At 41.0% G+C, this 25738-nt stretch overlaps 1 protein-coding gene across 6 annotated transcripts in view; it reads left to right on the forward strand.

Moving 5' to 3' along the window:
* The window catches only part of SUSD1 (sushi domain containing 1), a 77273-nt gene that overhangs the window by 33790 nt on the left and 17745 nt on the right, over window positions 1–25738 (forward strand). For 3 of the 6 annotated variants that reach the window (XM_045579913.1, XM_045579911.1, XM_045579916.1), the window contains 7 exons: window positions 2264–2443; window positions 8507–8604; window positions 9564–9750; window positions 9875–9877; window positions 15537–15643; window positions 17710–17902; window positions 25538–25629. In XM_045579913.1, the coding sequence (XP_045435869.1) occupies window positions 2264–2443; window positions 8507–8604; window positions 9564–9750; window positions 9875–9877; window positions 15537–15643; window positions 17710–17902; window positions 25538–25629 (860 nt within the window). The remainder of the gene's footprint in view (window positions 1–2263; window positions 2444–8506; window positions 8605–9563; window positions 9751–9874; window positions 9878–15536; window positions 15644–17709; window positions 17903–25537; window positions 25630–25738) is intronic. The other 3 variants (XM_045579914.1, XM_045579912.1, XM_045579915.1) reach the window with 2 other exon arrangements.

Raw genomic sequence — 25738 nt, forward strand, 5'->3', positions numbered from 1 at the left:
AGCATCGGTTCCTGAGTAGGGGCTGCTGGGGATTGAGAAAATGAAAGAAAGAGACAGACACAGAAATGGAAAGAAAAGCTGGGGCCTGGAGGGACCGCTGCCCTCTTCTGATGGAGAGACAGGGACCCAGAGCCAATACAACGTGTTTATTTTATACCCCAAATACCAGGAAGTTTTACTAAAGGACAAGGAAAGGGGAATATGTGCATTCTTATAGCTTCTTTGTAAATCGTCACTTCTGGGTAGGCCTTAGTCATATTCATTCCTGGTGCTTGGCTGGATTTACATAATAAACCCCACTCCCCAGCACTTGGGCAGAGATGAAGGTCAAGCTGACAGCACTTCTGCCTTTTGGCAGAATGTGTTTCCAGCAGGTGGCTTCGCCTCCCGCCCTGGATTCAGCTGACAATTTAAAGAAATGCCCATGTGCCTTCCCAGGCGCTCTCTACACTTACCTTCTGCACGCTTACCCCTTTAGTATCTGTGCTTCTCCCCTAAACCAACTATCTATCACTGAGTTCCCTCCCAAATATCTCCAATGTGCTGTTTAGAATTCCAGCTTCAAGGCCAATAAACCTGCTTAAACCTATACCCTCAATCTCTTCACTGATGCTCCATCTATTTCCTGCTGTAACTGAACCCTGGCTTAAACTAGAAGATGTTTTAGGTGTCAACAATGACTGGGCAGTCTTATGAAACATTAACCACCTGTTCTGTTGGTTGCTCATTTACACACAAATATTATATACTCATGTCTTGGAATGTTTTGAGCCAATAAATGTCTAAAGGCTTGATGCTGGGAAAGCATAATAAGGTCTTGTGTTTGGTAAACATCTGTGAAAAGGAGCCAGATCTCTGTGAGCAGGCATGGGACCTGAGAGGTAGATAGGGTTGGAGGATTTATGAAATGACCACCTCATTCTGGTGTCATAGCTGCCGCTGATTTGATTGGAATCTGCACTGACCAGAGACTAACTCGTTTTAAAAAAAATCTCAGAGCCGGGTCACTGGACAGGTGGGTTGAGCTGTTGTATGAAGGATTTTGAGATAACTCCAATGACAAAAGGTGAGAGAGGCCTCCCTTAAGGAAATAACTGGGTTCTGCACCCATGGTGAGATGGAGAAGAGGGCGATTCCATTAAATCCACCCTTTCCGGGTCGGGAGCTCATTCGAGAGAAGCCACCTAATTCTAAGGCTGAGAAGAGTGGATGAGGAGTTGGAAACAGATCATATATTTTTCTCTATTTTGAATGCTTTATCTCAATGAATGGACTTATGTTTTAAAAACCTAGATATTAGGAGTGCTTACTTGACTTGGCTTTCTACAGTAGGGGAGAAAACGAAATACCAGAATGGATGCCAAATGGGTGTCGTATTTTTCTTTCTTTCTGTATTTAGGTATAACTAGGACTATTGGTTACCTTTGTAAGTACTAGACCATTTTATTTTGTATTTTATGTTTATGATGCTTTCTTGAATAAAAGTGTATCGATGCGTTCCCCACTACATGAGAAATGTAGCATGTTTTATTTCTTCCCTTCACCTCTCTGCTCAGATTTTGTTCAAAGAGTTTGGAATTTCATTTTCAAATTATTAATTGTGTTTTTGTGTGTGTGTTTTTTTACATTGTTAACTTTGAACTTTTTTTTTCAGAAAAGATACACATGGATTTCCCCCCCCCCCCCCCAATTGTAGAATATCTAAAAATGACTTTCTTTTACTCTTATGTTAAGTAGCTAGGTCTAAACTGGTAATGCCCTTTTCCTGTAAATACTCCATTAATTTGCTCTAAAAAGTTCAGAGATTTTATATATATATATATATATATATATATATATATATATACACACACACACACACACACACACACACACACATATATATATATAATTCAATATTCATTTGGCAACAAAACTCCTACAATTGCATTATTGTCTAATTAAGAGCTAATGATTTGAAGGTGCATGGTAAAAGGTACCAGAAAGTCTTGATATTTAAAAGAACTCTGAGATGGACTATTTCATTGACCAAGGAAGTCTTTATAACACAAATAATCTTATCATTGGAATTTTTTTTTTATGCACGTGAGTTTGTAAATTTCTGTACTTCCTAACAACCTTACTTTGTATACCTGCAATTGGACTAGTGTTTTCTCTCTTCCCAAAGGTGGCCTCTGTCGTTGCTAGGTGTTTATTCCCACAATATGAACTATGGGGATAGAACTCGGGGTCATGACCAGCGCTGTGCTACCTCCCCTTGCAGAGATCAGCTGCGGCCGCCCTCCGGAAGTGCAGCACGCGTCCCTGGTGGGGAATCACAGCTCCGGCCTGGGCAGTGTGGCTCACTACGCCTGTCAAGAGGGCTTCGAGAGCCGCGGAGGAAAGATCATGTCCGTTTGCACCGAGGAAGGCACCTGGAGAGAAAGCACTTTGACATGCACAGGTAGAGACTTTATTCCCCGTTTGCTAGAAGGGAAGGGCCAGCGGAGTACGGGACCTAAAGCGGTTCCATTGCTGCCGCCCTCTGTGTGCTGCGTGTGCCTGGCTATGCCCTTTGCCTGCGTGGGCCTCTGGCTTTAAGTTTGTCAGCTAAATCCTGGAAATTTAGAGGGTGGATTGGGATAGAACATGTCGCGCTGCCATCTCTCGAAGCTCCTGTTAAATCACAGTGACTCCTGTCTCCTCAGCTTGGCAGGCTAAGGAATGTTTCTCTCTGAACCGTTTTCTCAGGGGGCCGTCCCTAAAAGTCCTCACTTAGCCCATGTTGGCAGCTTTTCAGAGAAGAGGTGATGTAAGGAAAAATGGGTGTTTAATGTTTATTTTTATTGGTGGTATGGTAAAATACAGACAACATAAAATTTACCATCTTACCCATTTTCTAAGTATTTTCACGTTGTTGTGCAACTTATCTCCAGAACTTTTTCATCTTCCAAAACTGAAACTCTGTGCCCGTTAAGCAATGACTCCCCACTGGCCCTCCCCACAGACTCTGGCACCGCCATTCTACTTCCCGTTTCTATGAGCTTGACTAATTTCATTACCTTATATAAGCGAGACCACGTAACATTTGTCCTTCTGAGATTGGCTTATCTCACTTAGCATAATGTCCTCCGGTTCATCCATGCTGTCTGAAGTGATGAGATTGACTTCTTTTTTGAAAGTGGAATAATATTCCACTTGTGTATCTATTATGTTGTATTTATCCATTGTTGCTTCCACCTCTTGGCTGTTATGAATAATGCTGCTATGCACATATGTGTGCAAATACCTCTTTGAGACCCTTCTTTCAATTCTTTTGGATATATACCTCCAAATAGAATTCCTGGCAAATAGGGGTTTTGAGACTTCTGTTCAGGTTCTAGCAGTGCCACATATTAAGCTGTGTGCCATACGGTAAGTCATCATTTGCCCTAACCCCGAGTTTCCTCAGCTCTAAAAGTGGGAAAATACAGTCTGCTCTCCCTGCTTCAAAGAGTTACTGAGAGGGAAGCAAATGAGGTAATCTGTGGGGAGCAATTTGAAAAGTGTAAAGCACAGTATACGTGTCAGGTCGTTACTGAAATTATTCACCTTGCTTAAAGAGGCTCTCCTGCCGAAACCCATTTGGCTCAGTGGATAGAGCGTCGGCCTGCAGATTGAAAGGTCCCAGGTTCGATTCCGGTCAAGGGCATGTACCTTGGTTGCAGGCACATCCCCAGTGGGGGGGTGTGCAGGAGGCAGCTGATTGATGTTTCTCATCGATGTTTCTAGCTCTCTGTCCCTCTCCCTTCCTCTCTGTAAAAAAATCAATAAAATATATTAAAAAAAATAAAGGAGGATCTCCTGAATGAGAAATGTGCACTTCCGAATGCTTTATCTCACACCTGTGTCCCCAAGAAGCCGGGTGGGAAAAGGCGATGATTCTCACCATTTGTGATGGTTGGTCTGGGCATGTGACAAATGGCTGAATGACTCTGGGAACGGATTTCTAAATGTTGACTTTCTTGGCTCCAAAGACAAAGCTTTGAAGAGTGGAAATCTCTTCACCTGGTCTCTGGCTTGACTTGCAGCAGAATTAGGATAGAATGTCCCGAGTCTCGCCCATCAAAGTTTTCCGTAGAGAAGTCTAGCCAGAGAAAGCAAAGCGTGAACTGCTGGTGATTATTTGTCCATAGAGCAATAGTTCATAACCAGTTTGGGGACACAAATGTGACGAAATCTGTCAATTCAGTAGATATTCACGTGGCATACACTATGTAGGTGGTACTTAGCCAGATGCTGCCCCTTTGTAGTTGACAGGGCAATTGGGTCAACAGACTTTTCTCCAAAGAGATGCACATACACACGTACATACGATGTTTTACAAATTCAAGGTGTCTGTGGACCTCTAGAAGCCCTGGTGTAGATGGAGAACTCAGCTCCACTGCTGACGCCCTGTCTGTGGCATGCAGTTCCCACATGCAGTCATCTCTACCACAAGCACGGGAGGATGTAGGCCGGAGACTGCAACCACAGAAACACCAAAGGGCGGGCATGGGTAACAACCCAGAGATCTCTGGGTAGGGCTCCCTCACTTGCCCAACCTGCACAGAAAAGCAGACAAACCTGTAACTAACAACAGGAACTCCAGGGTTCCAGTCTTAATGGCCATTCCAGCCTATTACAGCATTTTGAACAGCACCTCTAAGAGTTATTTGGAGAAATTGAGGCAGCTGCCTCATGAGATGCAGAATTCAACATCTGGGGATGCGTTCCTAGCCCAGAGCTATCTACGGAGTCCCTTGGTGAGAGAGCAGGGCATAGCTTCTGGACCCAGCCATTTGCTTTCTCGCTCAAGCTGCTCTGCCTCCACCACTCAGAATTCAAGGGGGGGGGGGAGGTACAAAGATTAGTCACTGCATGAAAAACCAGTGGGTCTGCATGGGGCATAGTAAGCTATTAATTAGCGGATGCTTGTAGGCACTTTGAAGAACAAACATGTTATGTAACAGCTAATTTTAATTACATCCTCAGCCTGCCACCTTTCACAGTGTCTGTGGCTCCAGCTGCAACTGTTTCCATGGGGTTATTCAGGCTTTGATTTAAGGAGAGAAAAGGCATTCTTCCTGAGAGCTGTTATCTTTCTGTGAGGAGGCCTCTGGCTCCCAATCAAGATTGGCAACTAAATTCATTTCCCGCAGATAAAGGGGGCCATTTGCATGCTGATCAATTCACAGTGCCCTGCACTTGCTCACGGGCGGGCGGGGTGGGTAGGTGGGAGAGGTAGTGAGGGGAGCTGGTTACCCTGGCTCTTGCTCAGCTACCCCCTCCCCCCCCCTTTTTTTTTTCCTTCTCCTTGTTTTTCACCCATTTCCTTTTACCTTCCCTTCTGTCCCAACTCCCTCTGTATATTTGGTGTTTGTCTTCCTCGGTCTTCACTTCAGAGAGGAAGGGAGAGGGAGAGAGAGATAGAGACATCAGTGATGAGAGAGAATCATCTATTGGCTGCCTCCTGCAAGCCCCCGACTGGGGATGGAGCCTGCAACCGGCATGTGCCCTGACCAGGAATTGAACCGTAACCTCCTGAGTCACAGGATGATACTCAACCATTGAGCCACTTTTGGGTTTTTTCCCCCATTGTCTACTTTTCTGCCTAACCTCTGACTTCTCTCTTCCTCTGTTCTCTGTTTTCATTCCATTTCCCCCTCTTTTTACACTGAATGTTTCATTCCAAATTGGGGTGGGGGTGGGGGGGAGATTCTATCTTCATTTTACCCCAGTTGTTTTTAGTTTAAAATCTTTTCGGAGCTGAAGCCGGTTTGGCTCAGCGGTAGAGCGTCGGTCTGCGGACTGAAAGGTCCCAGGTTCGATTCCAGGCAAGGGCATGTACATTGGTTGCGGGCACATCCCCGGTGGGGGGTGTGCAGGAGGCGGCTGGTCAATGTTTCTCTCTCATCGACGTTTCTGGCTCTCTGTCTTTCTCCCTCCCTCTCTGTAAAAAAATCAATAAAATATATATATTAAAAAAATAAAAAAAAATTTTTTTAAATCTTTTTGGAGCTCTCTTTCTCTGGATCAGTAGCATGCCTCTGTCCATGTTTCTAATGGAGTGTGAACTCGAGCAAGGTGGTACACTTTTTTTTTTTTTAAGGCTGGTTTGGACTGGAAACTCCAGACAGCTGAGAATTAGGTAACTGCTCTCGTGTCTGGAAAAACCCCAGGTGGAAGCTTGATGTGCAGTGAGTTGGTTTCCCTCAAGATCAAAGAGGTTGATTCACTCTTGATAAGGCTGTCCTGCCTTTCATTCTGCACAGGTCATTTGGCTTTTTATGTTTAGAATGTGGGTTAATAATTATAAGGTTGATGCTCTCTCCTTCCAGAGGGGTAATAATATCTCTATTGGAACACAGACTGTTTGTCTCTGTGATCCCTTCGGAACCCCCCAGCCTGACTCTGGCAGCCACTCCCAAAGGCCCCGGGCCTCCTGGTCGCCTCTGCTCCTTGTTTTGCTTTGTTGTTGTTGTGTTTTGTGTTTTTTTTGTCAACCTTCCTCTTCAACTCAGTGATGCTCACTTGCAGTTCTGCATGTTTCTGATGGGAAAGAATCGTCGCCCAGGATAAATGGGCTCATTTATATAAGTAGCCTCGGGGCTGGGGCTTGTTTGAATATGTGCCTAACGTTTGGACCATCAAGCATTCAAGCCATCCTCGACTGCATACCAATGTACCCACCCTGACAGTGAGAGGCCTCACTGCTTGAGTTCATTCTGTCCTCAGAAAAACCCTGTGCGATGAAGTATGTCATTTTCATTTCATAGATGAGGCATCTGAGACTCGTGGAAGTTAAACAGCTCCCACAGGATCACTCAGCACGTGGCAGAATTAGGATTTGAACTCAGGTCCATTAGCCTCGAAAGCCCATGATCTCCCTCCTGTGCCAGAGTTTTCCAAGCTTGGATTTTTTGTATGCCACCCTGACAGTGTTTGCTATAACAAAAGTATTATCTGTTTAATAGTTTTCTTAGAACAGTTTATATTTAAAACTTAAATTTATCATTTAAATGTGTTGACCAAGGGCATTTTGCAATGTATTTGATATCATGAGTGTGTAATTTTTTTCTAATACACACAAAAATTAATACAAAGCAATAACTGATTTAAGTACAACCAAAAAATCATCCTGAAGTATATAAATGCATTTTAGGAAATCACTACTCTATGCCATGTTAGTTCTACTTATTTTCTGATTCTAAAGATTAAAAAAAGAAGGAAGGAAGGAAGGAAACATAGCAGAACTCCCATAATTTAATTTATTCAAATATGCACTTATTCAAAGTAGTCACCTTGGGAAGCCATATCCTCATTTTGATGCTGCTGCCATAAACAAAATCGGTTTTATAATCCATTTGGGAATTGCCTTTGGAGTAGTGTATGAGTAATATTAGGATATCAGCCATCTTACTTTTTAAAAAAATATGTTTTTATTGATTTCAGAGAAAGGAAGAGAGAGTAAGAGTGAGATAGAAACATCAATGAGAGAATCATTGATCCGCTGCCTCCTGCACACCCTCCACTGGAGATGGAGCCCACAACCCCGGGCATGTGCCCTGACCAGGAATAAAATCATGACCTCCTGGTTCATGGGTTGATGCTCAACCACTGAGTCACACTGGTGGGCTAATTTTAATTTTTTAAAATATAGACAAGATTATGTCACCTACTGGTAGAGATGGTTTTACTTAGCTGCAGGGGGTTTGATTTTAAATAGGTAAAAAGCTATGCCCTCTTCCCATCTGAACAACTTCCTAGGTCGTAACTGGGGCCATTAGAAACTGTGACACCTCAGGGGACCAAGACCCTGATACGGTGCCCCACGTTGCCAAATTCATTACATGAAATGCATGCAGAATATTTAAAAAGAAGCAGAACAATTCAGAGGAATCGGTGGCTTCCTGATAGGTCAGGAATAAATAGCGTCAGTTGAAGGAGTCCCAGAAGTATCCAGGGACCTTGTGAGAATTCATGGAGTTTACCCCAGCCTGCTCCTTAGGGACGGTCCTGAGAGGTGGTGCGTGTCACTTCCCTCTGGGGAGCGGCAGTGGCCTGGAAATAAGTGTGCTTCACCCGCCGGGGGCATGAGGAGCCAGAACCAGATCTGACCTGTGCCGCTGCAGGGGAGAGGCCTGGCCCAGCTCTGGGCCTTTTCCACCCCACACGGGTAGCATGCCAGGGGCAGCCAGGGGCCTGTGTGATCGACCACAGGTTGAAATTCTTACCCACACTCACCCAAGCAGGAGTATGGGTAAGAATTTCCTCCAAGTCAGGTCACGGGCCAGGATCATTCATGATGAAGATAAATGGGATGATAGGCCTAGGGTAGCTTGACTTGCCTGATTGGTTTTCTGAATCAGAGCAGGAACCGTGAGCAGCAGATATTCGCTGGACAGGTCAACGAAGTCATGCCCTCCAACCCGGTCGCTCGCTGTTCGGATTTTTCCAAAATTCACCGATGCCTTTTGTGAGCGGACTGTCTGTTTTTCTGTTTTAGACATAATTACAGAAATTAACGATGTATCCATGTTTAATGGCACCTGTGTGAGGTGGCAGACAAACGCGGGAAAAGTGACCTCCGGCATCCTATATGTGGTAAGCAAAGGGACCGCCTTTTTCCTTCTGGGGCAGGAATGGAATCCTGGGGAACACGAGATGCTGGATTTGTTTCCCGAAGAACCTCTCAACTTAATTGCTCTCCAATCCCATTATCCATTAAAAGGGGAACAGTTTTTTGTTTTTTTTGTTTTTGTTTTGTTTTAAGATATCTGGATTATTTTACTTCACATTTTGTTTTCAATGTGTTTGTGGACAGGGTGTATGTGTGGGGATGCATTGATATTTGGTATCAGAGCTTGTTTCCAAGCACTTTCATGTCACTCCCCCAGCGTCAGCCTAGAAGTGGCTGCTGACTCTGTGACAGGTGGCAGGGAGCAGGTCTCAGGCTGTGACTCTGTTGATGGCTGGACAGCTGTGTGTGGGGTAGCACTCAGACTCAGGACTTCTCATTTTATATCACTTCTTTTAGAAAAAAATAAATAAAAAATAAAAAAAATATATATATATATAATTTTTTTTTTTATTGAGTTTTTACAGAGAGGAAGGGAGAGGGATAGAGAGTTAGAAACATCAGTGAGAGAGAAACATCGATCAGCTGCCTCCTGCACACCCCCTACTGGGTATGTGCCCACAACCAAGGTATGTGTCCTTGACCGAAATCGAACCTGCGACCCTTGAGTCTGCAGGCCAATGCTCTAGCCACTGAGCCAAACCGGTTTCAGCTTATATCACTTCTTAGGGCCTGTTGGTTACTGGGCTGATCAGACTTTATCATCAGATACCTGAGAGCAGAGGTTTACCTGATTTCCCATGCCCCACTCTCCCTTCCCTCTCCCCCTGCACTCCACTCCCCCCCCCACCCGCAACCCCCCAAGCAAGGAGAGCAGAGCAGTGTAAAGCAAACAGTAGGAGAAAAGGATCCAGCACCATCAAATCTCTCTTGGTAGTCTTAACTGGAGTCATGGTGGGTTCTCTTGTCTTTGCCCCTCGCAAAGGTACACGTGAAAGGACACCGGGCAGACCAGATAGAACCAGCTCATGAGGAGACAGTCAACCTGACCGCAGACAGCAGTACCCCACACGTGTGCCTAGACCTGCACCAAGGCACCAACTACACCGTGACCATCTCCACTGCCCCTCCCAGACGCTCCGTGCCAGCCGTCATTGGGTTCCAGACAGCAGGTAGGTAGAAGGGAAGTCTCATTTCCTCCCAGAAAATGCGAAGCACAGGATGTAGGGGAAATATGCTTCAGAATCAACTGGGCAGGAGAGTTCAGAGTTGCTCCCTGAGATCCGTGGCCAGGAGAAGGTCCAGCAGGAGGGATTCCTATACTAGGGACGCCAGGCGCAATGTATTGTGTCTCAGCTGGGCGTCTGATTAAAGTGGGAGGTGATAAGGCATTTAAAAGAAGACATCGTGAGGTGATGATGCAGTCAGTGCTCAGTTACCCAAGGCAAGAGAAGTGGCCACATGGCTCTTTGAAATGACAAAAATCATTTCCGACTCTTGTCTGCGAGAGAGCCTGAGACACTAACCTAGTGGCTTTACATCTTAAATGGGAACTGACCCCAGGACTGATCCGGGCTGGGTAATCACGTTGACTGTGGGCGAGTGGATAGGGGTAGGCAGTCCCAGGGTGCAGGATGGTAAGTGTTAGATGAAAAGAGATATTGGCAGGAAGAAGCTTCCAGAAGTAGTAATAAACCTCATTGCATATATTAATAGTTATCACATAGATTTTTTATAGTAATACTAGAGGCCAGGTGCATGAATTCATGCACTGGTGGGGTCTGGCCTACCAGCCCCAATTGGGGCCAATTGGGCTGGCCGGCCCTGCCCCCGCCAGTCAAACACCCAGTCGAGGGAACAATTTGCATATTAGATTATTATTTTATAGGAGGATTGTAACAGTTATAAGTTTTTAAAAAAGAATTCTAGTTATAGGGTATTAGGACTAATTAAACACTTTGTAAGCAAACCTGGAGAAGTCTTTGGGGTCATTTTTTATTTGGGGATAGTTAAGATAGGTTTCACTTAAGAAGATGTATGCCAGCCAAAACCGGTTTGGCTCAATGGATAGAGCGTCGGCTTGGGGACTGAAGGGTCCTGGGTTCAATTCCGGTCAAGGGCATGTACCTTGGTTGCGGGCATATCCCCAGTAGGGGGTGTGCAAGAGGCAGCTGATCGATGACTCTCTCTCATCGAAGTTTCTAACTATCTCCCTTTCTTTCTGTACAAAATCAACAAAAAAATATATTAAAAAAAAAAAGAAAAGAAAAGAAAAAGAAAATGTATGCCAGCCTTCAGTTATTGCTGCCACTAGGAACAGGAAGTGTTAGAGATTTGGTAGAAATAATAAAAAAGACTGCCAATCTTAACAATACAAAGCCAACTACGAAATTATAGAAATTAGATCCTTGGGTACTTGTACTAGTATATGTCTAAAACAAAATGATTTCTTTCTAGTAAGTCAATAACATGTAAGGAATTATATTATAAAATTAGTATGGTAACTAGAGAAGCTTGTACAAAATTAATAATAAACTGCTATGGATTTATTAGGAATATTAAAAAAAAAAAAAAAAAAAAGAGAGAGAGAGAGAGAGAGAGAGCATCCCAGGACTTCAAACTCATTTTTCATTGTTCGGTCAGAATGGCAGTTTGATGTTCAGGGTCAGCTGTTTTTACTAATATCTTACTACTTCTTCAAGTTAATCTCCACTGGGAAAGCATGTTCTTTGGGGTCAGACAGACCTGGTTTTGCATCTTAACCCTGCCTTGAGGAATGGGGTGACCATGGCTGATATGTTTAATGTCTCCAGCCCACTTTCCTCCGTCTTAAATTTTAAGTGGAGTTGGATTAAATTTGCAAATTAATCTAGTGAGAATTGGATTAATTAGATTGAGTGGCCTCAGTGGGAAACAGGTACTCAATATATACTTAGATTTTGTCTTCCCTTGTTATGCACTTCCCTTGTTATGCACTTTTGTAAAGATTTATCATTTCCTTCTAGATCCTATATATTTAACTATTAATTTCATTTTCAGGATCATGCTAGTTCTCTTCAAATGAATTGTGAAGCTTTCCATATTTTTTATTTTCTGGAAAAGTTTATATAATTTTTTAATTATTCCCTTTCTTTAAAGTTGGACACATTTGTTCATAAGATTATTTAAGTCTCACCCCTTTTAGGATATAATTCTTTGATAACTTTGTCAGTTACTTCTATGATTATTTGTGGTTTGTTTGTTTCTTACATTTTCTTGAGTCAATTTTTATAATCTATGCCTTCCTTAAAAAGGGTCCCCGTTGTTGAGCTTTAAAATATATTGGCCAGATGTCATTTGGAACATTTATTTACAACTCCTCTGGGACTAAAGGTTGTATAACCCCAGGTTATTCTTATTCCTAATTTTGTTGTTTTCTCTTTTTATTTTAATTTTATTTTTTAAACACATTTTATTGATTTTTTTTACAGAGAGGAAGGGAGAGGGACAGAGTGTTAGAAACATTGATGAGAGAGAAACATCAATCAGCTGTCTCCTGCATACTCCCTACTGGGTATGTGCCCGAAACCAAGGTACATGCCCTTGACCAGAATTGAACCTGGGACCCTTGAGTTCGCAAGCCTGCACTTTATCCACTGAGCCAAACCGGTTAGAGCTGTTTTCTCTTTTTAAAAAATGGATTAGTTTAGCTTGAATTGCCTGTTTTACTACTGTTCCCCACCCTTCCCACATACACACACCGCCTCAATAAATTTAGTGTTTTTTTTTTCCATTGTTTTTTCTTTTTTCTACCTCATTAATTTCTCCCTTATTTTAATTACTTTGTTCTGCTTCTCTTAAATTGGTTATATTGTTCTGTCCTCAAATTCTTGAATTGAATGCATAATCCAACTTATTTCCATTCTTTCCTGTTTGATAATAAAAGTCTCTAATGCTTCTTTCTTCTTCCTAATTTGAGCTTGGGCAGAATTCCTTAGGTATGGATGGATACCTATTCTCTTTATTCTTACTTTTATGGCATGATATAATTGCTATTGTGATTTTCCTTTTGATTTAAGAATTATTTATGAGTTTGTTAATGTACGTTCTCTTTATCCTTACTGTCAAAGCACTATATAATTGCCATTTTGATTTCCCCATTGATTGAAGGATTAATTATGTGTTATGCAAGTGGTATTTTTAAAGACATTTGTACTTCATTGTTATCAATATTTCTAGTTTAATTACATTTTGGCGTTCTTTCAATGGATTTGTTGACATTTTGAGGGGGCTAACTCTTGGCTAATTTTTGTAATTTTGGCCAATTTTTGTAATTTTGTGGTTGGTGGTGGGTGGTAGAGTGTTTTCTTGTAGGTAGAGTAGACCTAGGTTTCAATGAACCCTATTAATAAGATTTTCCAGGTCTTCTGTTTGTTTATCTTTAATTTTTGTTGTTGCTTGCTTGGATTGCCATTTTTCTCAATCTCTCTTAGGAATTCTCATTTTTTTGTTTCATGCCTTTTGATATCATGATATTTATGTTCATGACTGATATCTATTGTAGAGTCTAACTTTTACTAGTAACAAATGGCTCACTTTATCCTGTTTAATATTGTTTGCCTTGAATTATACTTTGATTAGTAATATTGTTTTTTTATTTTTTATTTTTTTGTGCTTGGTTTGTCTGATTCGCCTTCACCCACTTTTGTTCTCCTTAAAAGCTCCACGGATAACATTGTTAGGGATGTGTGTTAGGAGCTGCATATGTTGAGAAACCTTTTTGAGAAAAGTGTTATTTTTTTGTAGTTAAGCAATTTACATTAGTGTTGTTTGTGATAAAATTTTCTTTTCTTCTGTCATCTTATTTATTTTATTCTTTTTTATGCTACTTTGTTATGTTCATTGTTTTCTTTTTGCTGCTCGGGGTTTCTTTTTGAATGATTCAGACAATATAGATTTTGCTTTAATTCTACAATACATATTAAAAAACAAAAATCAGCCTACTTGAATATGTATTCCTCTGATTATCAGCATTAAGATGGAAATAATGTTAACTTCTCCTTGAATAAGACGTGGGTATTTGTATGTTTTATTTCCTTTTATTTCTTCTCCTCTAGCTTTTCTGATGTTATTGTTTGAGCATGGCATTTTATTGCCAGCTCATTTCTAAATACTTTTAATGTGTATTGCATCTTTAAAGAGTTCATTTTTATATTGATTTATAACAATACGTATAACAATTATTTAAACAGGTATATGTTTCAGCCTTACTGCATTCTAATGTTTCATACCAAAGTCTCTCCATTTTCCTCTGTTTTATCTCTCTGCACAGTGATTTCTATCTTTGCATACACACACACACACACACACACACACACACACACACACACAGATGCCATTACATTTGACCTTACTTTTTATTGGATAATATTTGTGTGCTTATCTCATAATGATCTCATCTTGAAGGATTTACTGTAAGATGGATGATCTGGTGTCCTTTGGAGAGCAGCTATGAGAAAACTCACTGCCCTGAGCTTTATTTCTGAGCATTTTGCTGTTCTGATAGGTATTATTGTCACTCTTGAGCCAGCTCAGTGTTGCCTGGCTTCATTATGATCTTACTGCCTATGAAGGCAGTAAAGTCCCAGTCTGTGCTTTTGCCAGCCCAGGCTGATGGAACCTGGAGGTTCTAGGCCTCCCCTTAGAAGGTCTCCAGATGATAATGGCTGTACGTGGGAAAGTCATATTGGAGACGAGAACTATGCAGATGGCAGTTTTGCTTTATGTTCTGTTGGTGTACATAGACCACCTGTGACATTTCTTAACATACATTCGATGCGCCTCAAAGCCATTTGCATACATGTGACAGTTTTTATTTCCAGTGTCCTTAGGAAACCTGTAACATAAAAGTTGTGAAGATGAAGAAGAACGCATGATAGGCCTTCAGATTCTCTCTCATAACCGTATTTCCACATTTTCATTTATAACCAAGAATATTTTCTCCCAGCTAATTGCCTTGTGCTGCAAATGCCCGTGACGGTGACAATTCTGTGGACAGTTCTGATTTTGAGTAGAATAATTTACTGTAATCATCATTACTTCTTAGGTAGCAGAGACTCCTGCAGGAGAAATAGACATAAAAGGTGTTTATGAAAAGCTTCCCTCTGATAGACATTCAAATTTTTTTCTTACTTGGAGAAAACACGCAGGCTTGTGTGGTAGGAAATTTGCTTTTCCTTGAAAATTAGCTGTGATCCTCCCAGGCTCTGTGAGTTCTTTATTCATTGCTAACCTCTTCTTTTGATTACATTAAGAAAATGGAGCATTGGTGGAATGAATTAGACTACAGTAGTCATAAAATTACTTTTTTCTGAATAGTGAGTGAAATTAGTCTGCTTCTGATTACTTTACTGCCCTAGGACTCATATGAGCAGGTTCCTGAGTATTGTCTGCTGTGAGAACAAACATCTCACTAGTCACCTGCTTTCTGGTCATCTTCTAGGTTGGAAACACTCATTCTGAGAGTTCTATTCCATGGCCTTTGCCTTTATTCACCTTTTTCCTATTCTCAGATTTTTCTGGCTATTGATATGCTTAAAACATGGCATTTTACTTATGGACTATCCAAGTGATAGGATTAACTTTCTAAAAATACCACAGCTTTATTAGTTTACTGCAATTTTTTTAAATGCTTTTTTTTTTTTTTTCATTTGGTTCTCTCAATAGCCTATGACATAAGAGATGCAAACTGGATTACTTGATTTCACAAATTAGGAAACAGGTTCGGAGGGGCTAAGTGGGTTAGCTAAGGTCATGCAGTTAAGAAGTTGCAGAGCCAGGACTTGAAGCCAAATGCACTGCTCTTGCTGTTAAACACCCTATTGGCTGTATTAAGATGTCCAAATTTCGATTGTGATTAGCCACAATATGTTTTGCTAAGATGATGCAATCTTTTCATATGTTCTCTCTTATTTTTTAGATGATCTCTTAGAAGATGATGGAATTTTCAATGTCTCACTATTTAATGAAGCTTGTTTGAAACTGAACAGGCATTCTAGGAAAGTTGGATCAGAACAAACGTACCAAGTAAGATCTCTTATGTTATTTATTAAAGACTTGGGTCACTTAAAAGTTTGGGTGCTCTCCAAGTGAGAATTCAAAGTTTGAAACCACTCTTGAAATGCACTTCTAGACAGTTTGGTTTTTGTTTCTAGCGATGGATGTGAGATGTGAGATGGATACAAGTGAGGGACTAAATTGAAGGAAGACCTTATTTGGTTACGTGCTATCATTTCCTTTGTCTGGTATTTTACATGTATTATAATTTAGTGCATTTAATAATTACAGCTTATTTTGCTATTGAGTTCACACTTGAATGTGAGTTTTTAAGAAACTTATTGCATGGCTATTGGTCCTCATTTAACTTGACTTTTTATACAGCACAAATCTCAAGTAAAATTATGAATAAGCTCAGGCAGGAACTGAGATTTGTTTTTGTTCTTTGTGCCATATTTTTGGTGCCTAGAAAATCATCTGGCAATGAGTAGACTAAGTATGAAATTAAAATTAATTAATTAATCATTTACCAAAAGCATATCATGTATTGGGGCCTAGAAAGTCAAACTATACAATTAAACAGACCTGAAGATATTTTTCCATTGGTTTTTAGAGAGAATGGAAAGGAGAGGGGGAGACAGAGAGAGAGAGAGACAAACATCAATATGAGAGAGACACATCGATTGGTTGCCTCCTGCACGTGCTCCAACCACGATCGAGCCTGCAACCGAAGTACTCTTGACTGGAATAGATCACGTGACCACTGAGCAAAACCGACTAGAGCTTGATAGAAAATTATGAGTGAGGAAATTTGGGGGGTTTCTTGAGAGAGATCATCTCTAGTGGGAGTGAGCAGTGCAGACGATTAGGGTGTCGTGAGATGTTGGTGGAGCAACTCTGATGATGACACAGTCTAGGATGTGGCTGTGGTTCTGAGTCACTAAAGTTCAGTGAAAGAACTTCATAGCATTGAGCTCAAGGTACTCTGAGGCCAGGTTTTGATGACTTATGGATAAAAACATTTAAATTACACAAGAGAATGCTGGGAATTGGGGAGAGAGGGCTCTCCCATGAGTCCTGTGACGGAGTGTTGGATGACTCTGGAAGAATGACAGTGATGCAGAAGGATAGGGGGTGGGATAGCCAATGGCATGAGCATCAGAGGAAACACTAACCACATGAACACCCAGTTAAAGTAACACTGATCGTTCAAGGGATAATCACATTATATGACTTCCGGGACCCTCACATGTATTTGCTCTTATAAGTCCCTATATTATACCTGCAACTTGAGTTTGGTAATGGATGAGGTATGATTGTGTGTTTTTTTGTTGTTGTTTTTTGTTGTTGTTGTTTTTTTAACCAGAGCTCAACTAGAAAAGAAAAAGTGAAGTAACATTGCACAGTTGCTTTGAATGCATAATTTGGAGTAGTTCTCATAAGTTCAAAAACTGTTCCTTGATGCCAGGACCAGTTTGGCTCAGTGGATAGAGCATCGGCCTGCGGACTGAAAGGTCCCGGGATCGATTCCAGTCAAGGGCATGTACCTTGGTTGCGGGCACATCCCCAGTGGAGGGGTGTGCAAGAGGCAGCTGGTTGATGTTTATCTCTCATCAACATTTCTAACTCTCTGTTCCTCTCAATTCCTCTGTGTGTAAAATCAATAAAATATATTTTAAAAAAACAAAACAAAAACAACAACAACAACAACTGTTCCTTGAGGTTCATCTATGGATTCCTTAGAAATTAAAAGAATTTAAAATAATTTTGCCCAGCAGCTTTAGGGCAATCTCCTTCACTGGGTAGGCATTCAGGGATCCTCTTAGAATAGCCTGACATCTTGCTCATCTGAGATGAAGTTGTGCATGCGAAGCTTGGTCTGTGGCTGTTTGGGGGCAAAGTTGCATAGAGTAGGCAGGGCAGTTTTGCCAAGTCCTTCCCCAGGTGAGCATGCTGCTGCATGAAACATCCTTCCAACAACAGGGTCCTCGCGAATAGAAGAAAGCTTCTTGCTTTATATGTATTTTGCTTCTGGTCTAGATACCTGCAAGCCAACAGAAAAGGTAATGCAACACGTTCTTTTCATCCCGTGACAGTTCAAAATTCTGGGCCGGAGGTGGTATCTGAGTGATTTCTACCACACGGCGTCATTTAACTTCACGACGGGGGAGCGAGCTCCGGCAGTGTGTTTAGACCTGTACCCGGCAACTGATTACACGGTGAATATCACCCTGCTGGGATCGCCCGAGCAGCACTCAGTGCAAATAACGATAACAACTGCACCTACAGGTAGGTCTGCATGCCTTTCTGTTCTGTATCTCAGGACCACGGGCGAAATATGTAAATTGTGCGATGTGGGGACCATAAAGAATGCTCGTCTGGAAGTCAAGAGACTTGGTTTGTAGTCCTAATAAACTACCAACTTCGCCTGGGGACCCGGGTGCCTGAAACTTACCACCTCTCCCCTTCCTTCCACACAGGGGTTCTGGCTCACAGAGGGTACAGACCAGGAATGGACTGTTGTACTCAGGGCTCCCCAGTAGTGATGGATTGAGCATTCTCTGAAGCCTCCTGTCTCTCACCCCAAACCTGAACCCTAAGGGTAGTCATTATAGACAGCTAAGGGGATCAGAAACGTGAGCTGCACTATGTCTGCACTGGCAGGTCGGAGAGGCCTCCTGAGCCTCCTGAGCAGGCCGTGTGTGAGCGCAGGAACCGCCATAGAGAACAGTGGCCTAATGAAGGTCAGGTTCCTTAGAAAGGCCCGGGGCCTTGTGAGGATGCCACAGAGAGGACAGCTCTGTCAACTCCACAGCTCCCCCTGGTGGGAAGGGACACAGAAGTCTCTATAAGGTCTTTTGTTCTTACATCTACTGGGGTTTCCCAGACAAATTTATGGCCAACCGGGTGGAGAGGCTGCCCCCTTGGACGGTAAACAGGAGAAGAGGATCCTGCTCCTGTCTTTCTGAGGTCTCTATCATACTCACTGCAGCTCTTAGCGGGAAGAAATTAATCAAAGAACTTATGTGCATATAGGCATAATCCTTGGGCAGAGACAATAGTGCCATGAAGGCCTGGGGTGGGGTGGGAACCTGGTGGAGTGGGGCAGTGTGTGGGTATGGGGGACATTTGTAATATTCTCAACAAGAAAGATTTTTTTAAAAGGAAAAAGAAAACAAAACCCCAGCCAGCATGGCTCAGTAGTTGAGTATGGACCTTTGAACCAGGTAGTCATGGTTCAATTCCTGGCCAGATCATATACCCAGGTTGTGGGCTCAATCCCCAGTGTGGGGTGTGCAGGAGGCAGTCAATCAATGATTCTCCCTTATTATTGATGTTCCTATCTCTTGCTCCTTATCCTGAAATAAAAAAGATTGCTTGTCAGATATAAGTATATTTAATATATAAATTAATTAAAAAGGGGAAACAAAGAATGATAATATCCACATTCCACCCAAGAGGTCCTAACCTAATCTGTGTTGAGAAAGCCACTGTCACACACAGCATTCTACGAATGTGCCCAACAATAAGAAAAGCAGATTCTTTGACCACAGCTCAAGCATTCACTGTGAATTAAAACCAAAAGAAGGGGGGATAGAGCATTCTTCTCTCTATTCCCTGGTAGAAAACCCTGAGGGTGGTTTATGATGTAGGTTTTGAATAGCATGCATCCTTTCAGCTCTATGGTGACCTTATAAAATATTCCCCCATGGCTGATTCTTGTTTACAGAATTGAAGTTCAAACAAAAGATAGCCAAAGGCCACAATTAATTTAATGTTGTTTCTCACATTTTCCCACAAAATGATAAATATTAGAACTATTCTGTGTTGGAGGAGTTATGTCTTAAGTTTGCCTACTTGTCTTACAAACCATTAGCCTGAGAAATTCATACTTGCAGATGATCAAGCCAGAAACTGGCTTGGGATATCCAATCATTTATAATGTGTCCAAAACAGGGAAAGTAATTTTTAAAAAAAGAAAAAGATAGTGATATTGTATATCCAGCTAGGTAGGACCATACTCATGGGGTAAATAAAGAATTCATGTACATATTGTCTGTGACTGCTTTTGTGCTACGAAGGCAGAGTTGAGTGGTTGTGACACAGCTGATGGCCCAGAAAGCCTGAAATATTTCCTAACTGACTCTGTAGAAAAGAAGTTGCTGACTCCTGCTCAGAGTCATTAATGTTTGCTTTCATATTTATTATATCCTTTCTTATGCTTTTCTTCCTCCCTTCTCCCTCCCTCCCTTCCTTCCTTTCTTTCTTCTTTCCTTATTTATTTCTTTGAGTGGAGATGCTAAGGATTTTTCTTTAAAGTCTAATAGTTTTTCGTGGCTTGATTGTTCTGGGTGATATTTCTCAGGTATCGGGTGGGCCCTTTCAGTATTTATATTTCTAATTTGTGTAAAGTTATCCTGGATTATAGTGTTTTTTTTTAAAACATTAAGGAGAGAGAAACATCAATCAGCTGCCTCCTGCACACCCCATACTGGTTATATGCGCGCATCCAAGGTACATGCCCTTGACTGGACTCGAACCTGGGACCCTTGAGTCTGCAGGCCGACACTATCCACTGAGCCAAACCGGTTAGGGCTGGATTATAGTTTTAAATATTAACTGTTTCAATGTTTTTCTTCTTTAGAGACTTTAATTATACATATGTTGGATCTTTGTCTATATTACATTTCAATTGCCTATTAAATGTTTTTACTTCTTTTTAATGTCATTTTAATTCTTTCTTTAAGTTGGAGTTTTAGAGAGAGGAAAGGGTGGTGAAGAGAGAAGGATGGAAGCCACAACCTGGGTATATGCCCTGATCGGGAATTGAACCTGCCACCCCTTGGTGCACAGGACCATGCTCCAACCAACAGAGCCACACCAACCTGGTGCTATTTGAAATGTTTTGATTAAAGTTTCTTCTTAATGTCTATTAATTCCTTAGTCATAATTGGTAATTAAAAGGATTAATAAGATTTCTAAGTTAAGAGTGCCCTCTTCTGTCATTGAGTGAAATGCAGTTTCTTTAGAGGATATTTTTGTTGTGTTATTATTATTTTTTGTGTGTGTGTGTGAGAGGTGGAGAAAAATTGTGTATTCTATTCAAGGATTCTCTTTTGCCTTGCAGAATCTTGCATTTCCCTCTGAGTTCTTTTTCCCCATCACCATGTAGTCTCCTAAGGATACCAAGTCCTTCCTTTTAATTCTCTCCTTTCCCAGAAGCATTACCTTTCTCATCTCTGGAGTCTCATAGACTTGTGAGACTGAATGAGTTATGGAGAACCAGCACAATTCCTAATACACAATAAGCATCTACCAAATGTTAATTATTGCTTAAATTTACCTTATGACATTTGTTATGCACTCTCTTCTATTTTTGTTATACCGATAGAGGGAGTAACTCTTCTCCTAGATGAAATACATATTAAGGGCAGAAACTATGTCTTATTCAGAGCACCTCTGTTCCATTGGGTTAATATGATATGAGGTGCTTCAATTGAGGCATTTGCAAGGTACTAAGAGAATGCAGAGGCAATATCAATTGATTTTGCCCAGAGTTTCTCTAATGTGATCTTTTTAAAAAAAATATATATTTTATTGATTTTGTACAGAGAGGAAGGGAGAGAGATAGAGAGCTAGAAACATCGATGAGGGAGAGTCATCAATGAGCTACCTCTTGCACACCCCGTACTGGGGATATGCCTGCAACCAAGGTACATGCCCTTGACCGGAATCGAACTCAGGTCCCTCAGTCCCCAAGCCGATGCTCTATCCATTGAGCCAAACCAGTCTCGGCCTAATGTGATCTTATCATTATGGATAACTATTTCTCACTGATTTGAAATTTCACTATTTGTAATTTCCCATGCATAGATACATTGATTTCTGGGTTCTATTCTGTTTCATCTATCGATTTATTTATTTATTTGTTTATTTATTTGTTTATAAATATATTTTTATACTTAAAATATATTTTTTATTTATGTCAAAGAGGAAGGGAGAGGGAGAGAGATAGAAACATCAACGATGAGAGAGAATCGTTGATTGGCTGTCTCCTTGCATGCACCCTACTAGGGATTGAACCCACAATCCCGGCATGTCCCCTTGACTGGAATCGAACCAGGAGCCCTTCAGTCCACAGGCTGATGCTCTACCCCAGTGTTTTTCAACCTTTTTTTGGCAAAGGCACACTTGTTTCATGAAAAAAATCACGAGGCACACCACCATTAGAAAAGGTTAAAAAATTTAACTCTGTGCCTATATTGACTATATATAAAGTAATTCTCTTGAATAGGAATCAAATAAACACAAAGAAAGTATTTTATAATTACTTTATTATGAAATATTAAGTAAACAAAATAGTGAAAAATTATAAAATTCTTGTCTTGTCTGCACCTACGGCACACCAGGCAACATCTCACGGCACACTAGTGTGCCCCGGAACAGCGGTTGAAAAACGCTGCTCTACCAACTAGGTAGAGCCAAACCGGCTAGGGCTTTATTTATTTATTTCAGAGAGAGAGAAAGAGAGCTTGAATCTGAATGGGGGATTAAACCCACAACTTTGGTATATTGGGATGATGCTCTAACCAACTGAACTATCCAACCAGGGATATTCATGGTGTCTTCTCTTGTGAATAGGGATCTTTTAATTTTTCTATTTTTTTTTATTTGGTGTTTTACTTTCTGATTGCTGGTATAAGTTACTGCAAATTTTGTGGCTTAAAACAACACAAACTGCCGGGACCAGTTTGGCTCAATGGATAGAGCGTCTGCTTGGGGACTGAAGGGACCCGGGTTCGATTCTGGTCAAGGGCATGTACCTTGGTTGCGGGCATATCCCCGGTAGGGGGTGTGCAAGAGGCAGCTGATCGATGACTCTCTCTCATCGATGTTTCTAGCTCTCTGTCTCTCTCCCTTCCTCTCTGTACAAAATCAATAAAATATATTAAAAAAACAAAACAAAAAAACACAAAAAAAACCCCACAAACTTACTGTCTTATGGAAAAGGAAAATCCACTTCTTTGCCCTTTCCAGTTTCCGGAGCCTGCCTGCATTCCTGGAGGAATCCTCCATCTTTGAAGCTCATCATTTTAACCTCTGCTTTTGTCCACAAATCTTTTTCTAACCCAGATTTTTAAAAATATTAAAAAAAAATTATTTCAGAGAAGAAGGGAGAGGGCAAGAGAGATAGAAACATTAATGATGAGAGAATCACTGATTGGCTGCCTCCTGCACACCCCCTCCTGGGGATCGAACCTGAAACTCGGGCATGTGCCCTTGATCAGAATCGAACCTGGGACCCTTCAGCCTGTGGACTGAGGGGTCCCAGGTTCAATTCTGGTCAAGGGCATGTACAAGGCAGCTAATTGATATTTCTCTCTCATCGATGTTTCTAACTCTCTATCCCTCTCCCTTCCTCTCTGTAAAAAAAAAAAAAAAAAAAAAAAAAAAAAATATATATATATATATATATATATATATATATATATATATAGAGAGAGAGAGAGAGAGAGAGAGAGAGAGAGAGAGAGAGAGAGAGAGAGAGAAAGGGAGAGAAAAGTCCACTTGAGAGAAAAACATTGATTGGCTGTCTCTTGCATGCCCCCTACTGGGAATTGAGTCTGAAACCTGGACATATGCCCTGACCTGGATTTGAACTGGAGACCTTCTGGTGTACAGGATGGTGCTCAACCAACTGAGCCACACCAACCAGTTACTCTGTTTTTCTTGTCGTCCTCTTATTAGGACCCTTGTCACTGCATTGGGCTCATGTGACTAATCCAGGAAAATCTCCCTATCTTAATCACATTTACAAATTGGAGGGACCAGAATATGGACATCTTTGGAGGCCATTATTCAGCCTACCATACTTGTTCTTGCAGCTATATAAGAAACTATTAGATTTCTATGTTTTTGTGGTTGTGTGCACTTTGCCAAACTCCTATTATTTGTTTTTCTGTTTTCAAGCCATTTTATATTTTTTCCCAGTTAATTCTCTTAGATTTACTGGCATTTGCGTCATTTGTTCTCTTTCTTACTGGTATTTATAGCTAATTTTTTTCTTGCCTCTTTCTGATTGTCTAGAATCTTCTGACTAATGCTAACTAATAGTTATGAGACCATGCATCCTTGTATTGTTCTTAACTTAGAAATTGCTTCATTGTTTTACTGAGTATGTTTTATAAGCATGGTGGCTTCTAATAAACACTTTTAATTAAGGAGTTTCTATCAAATGAAATTCTAGTTTACTAAGATTTTTAGTTAGGAATGTATTAATCCCAATTATTAAATGTATTAATCATTGTAATTATAAAAATAACCATGTTATTTTCTCTTTTAATCTATTAATAGCTTTCCCAATAATGATCATCTCTGTTTTCCCAGAATAAATCTCTCTTGTTGATCATAATATATTGTACTTGGAATTTACTGCCTATTCGCTAGTGTTTTATTTTGGATTTTTGTATTTATAGTAATAAGTGAGTTTGGCATAGTGTGTTCAGTGATTGGTTGTGTTATCCTTGTACTGTTTGGGTGTGTGATTATCTAGTCATAGTGAATGAACGGGGAAACTTTCCACCTTTTTGTATAGCCTGGAACTGATTAACTAGTAGTGGAGTTATTTCATTTTTGTATGTTACATCAGTGTGAGGTTCCTTGGGCCATTACTACTTATCTCTAAAACCACCGTCTATATCCAGAAGTGAAGTATGTTACCCTGAATCATCTATACCTTCTTACTCTGTCTTACAGCATTTAGAGGAGAGCATGTGACCTGTGGGACAGGTTTCCTCTGGGCAAAGCCACCCAATCCATAAAGAACTCTCACGTTGACCAACTTGCCTTCGTTCGTAGGACCCTGTCGGGCCCGGGACTTACACATAAAGGCTTGGCTCCCATGAGACTTCTTTTTCAGATGCTTTGGGAGTTGTCTTTATCACTTCTTCATTATCACAGCGTTCCTATGAAACTTCTTAGCAAGTCTGCGCGCGCTCTCTCTCTCTCTCTCTCTCTCTCTCTCTCTCTCTCTCTCTCTCTCTCTCTTCAGTCTAGGGCCAGGGATAATTATTGAAGGCGGTAGACATCTGATATCAGAGTTTTGAAAAGTAGTCTTTATTTTAAAAAAGCTGGGGTTGGTTATACTGTACTAGATCTGAACTAACTTTAGACTGATTACCATGAAGCAGAGCAGAGGCCAACAAGTACTTTGATCCTAAGAGATGAGGAAGCCCAGCAAATAGAAGCCAAGCCCCTTCCCCCTTTCCATCATGTAATGTCTGACTGCTTAAGATAGGGATGTTCAGTCCCCTCACAGCGATTCTCAGTTCCGGGCTGAAATGTTGCCCTCAGCTCAGAATCGCAAACTGATGCTTATTTGTGCAAGTGATGTTGTCCAAGGTGGGTACAATGAGCTGCTGTTTTAACTTTAGGTAAACCAAGGGAGTTTGCAGAATAATTAGATATTTAAAATGTTGTGTTTTTTAAATATTGCATTTAAAAAATATATATGTTTTTATTTTGTTTTATTGATTTTAGAGAAAGGGAGGGAGAGGGAGAGAGAGAGAATCATTGATCGGCTGCTTCCTGCACACCCCCTACTGGGGATCAAGCCCACAACCCGGAGTATGTGCCCTGACTAGGAATGAGCCATGACCTCCTGGGTTATAGCTCAACCACTGAGTCATAGCAGCCGGGCAGATTTAAATAATTTTAAAGAGGGATCTTCTGATTGGGCACCTTGTAATCCTACATCTTTCATTAGGGCTGATTTTACATAAATGTAAAAGTGTGTTACTATCACTCATTTGTAAATTAAAACACTGCTGAAATCATTCTATGTAAATGCTTATCCTTGGAAAATGAAAAGGTAGTATTTTTGTACAGGGCATCCATTGATTTCTCCTTCTTTACTCCCTGAAGTTAAACAGACCATCAGCAACGCTTCAATATTTAATGAAACCTGCTTGAGATGGAGAAACACGAAGACAGCCGGCAGGAAGGAAATGTATTTAGTGAGTTACTGAAAGTTACTCTATTGATGGGTGTTTGGGTTGTGTGGGAGGTTTAAAAAAATATCAAAGCACCCAAAATTCTGCTTACTTAGCTGCCATTGTGAATAGG

The sequence above is a fragment of the Pipistrellus kuhlii genome, unplaced genomic scaffold (assembly GCF_014108245.1).
Source record: "Pipistrellus kuhlii isolate mPipKuh1 unplaced genomic scaffold, mPipKuh1.p scaffold_m20_p_12, whole genome shotgun sequence".
Taxonomy (NCBI): Eukaryota; Metazoa; Chordata; class Mammalia; order Chiroptera; family Vespertilionidae; genus Pipistrellus; species Pipistrellus kuhlii.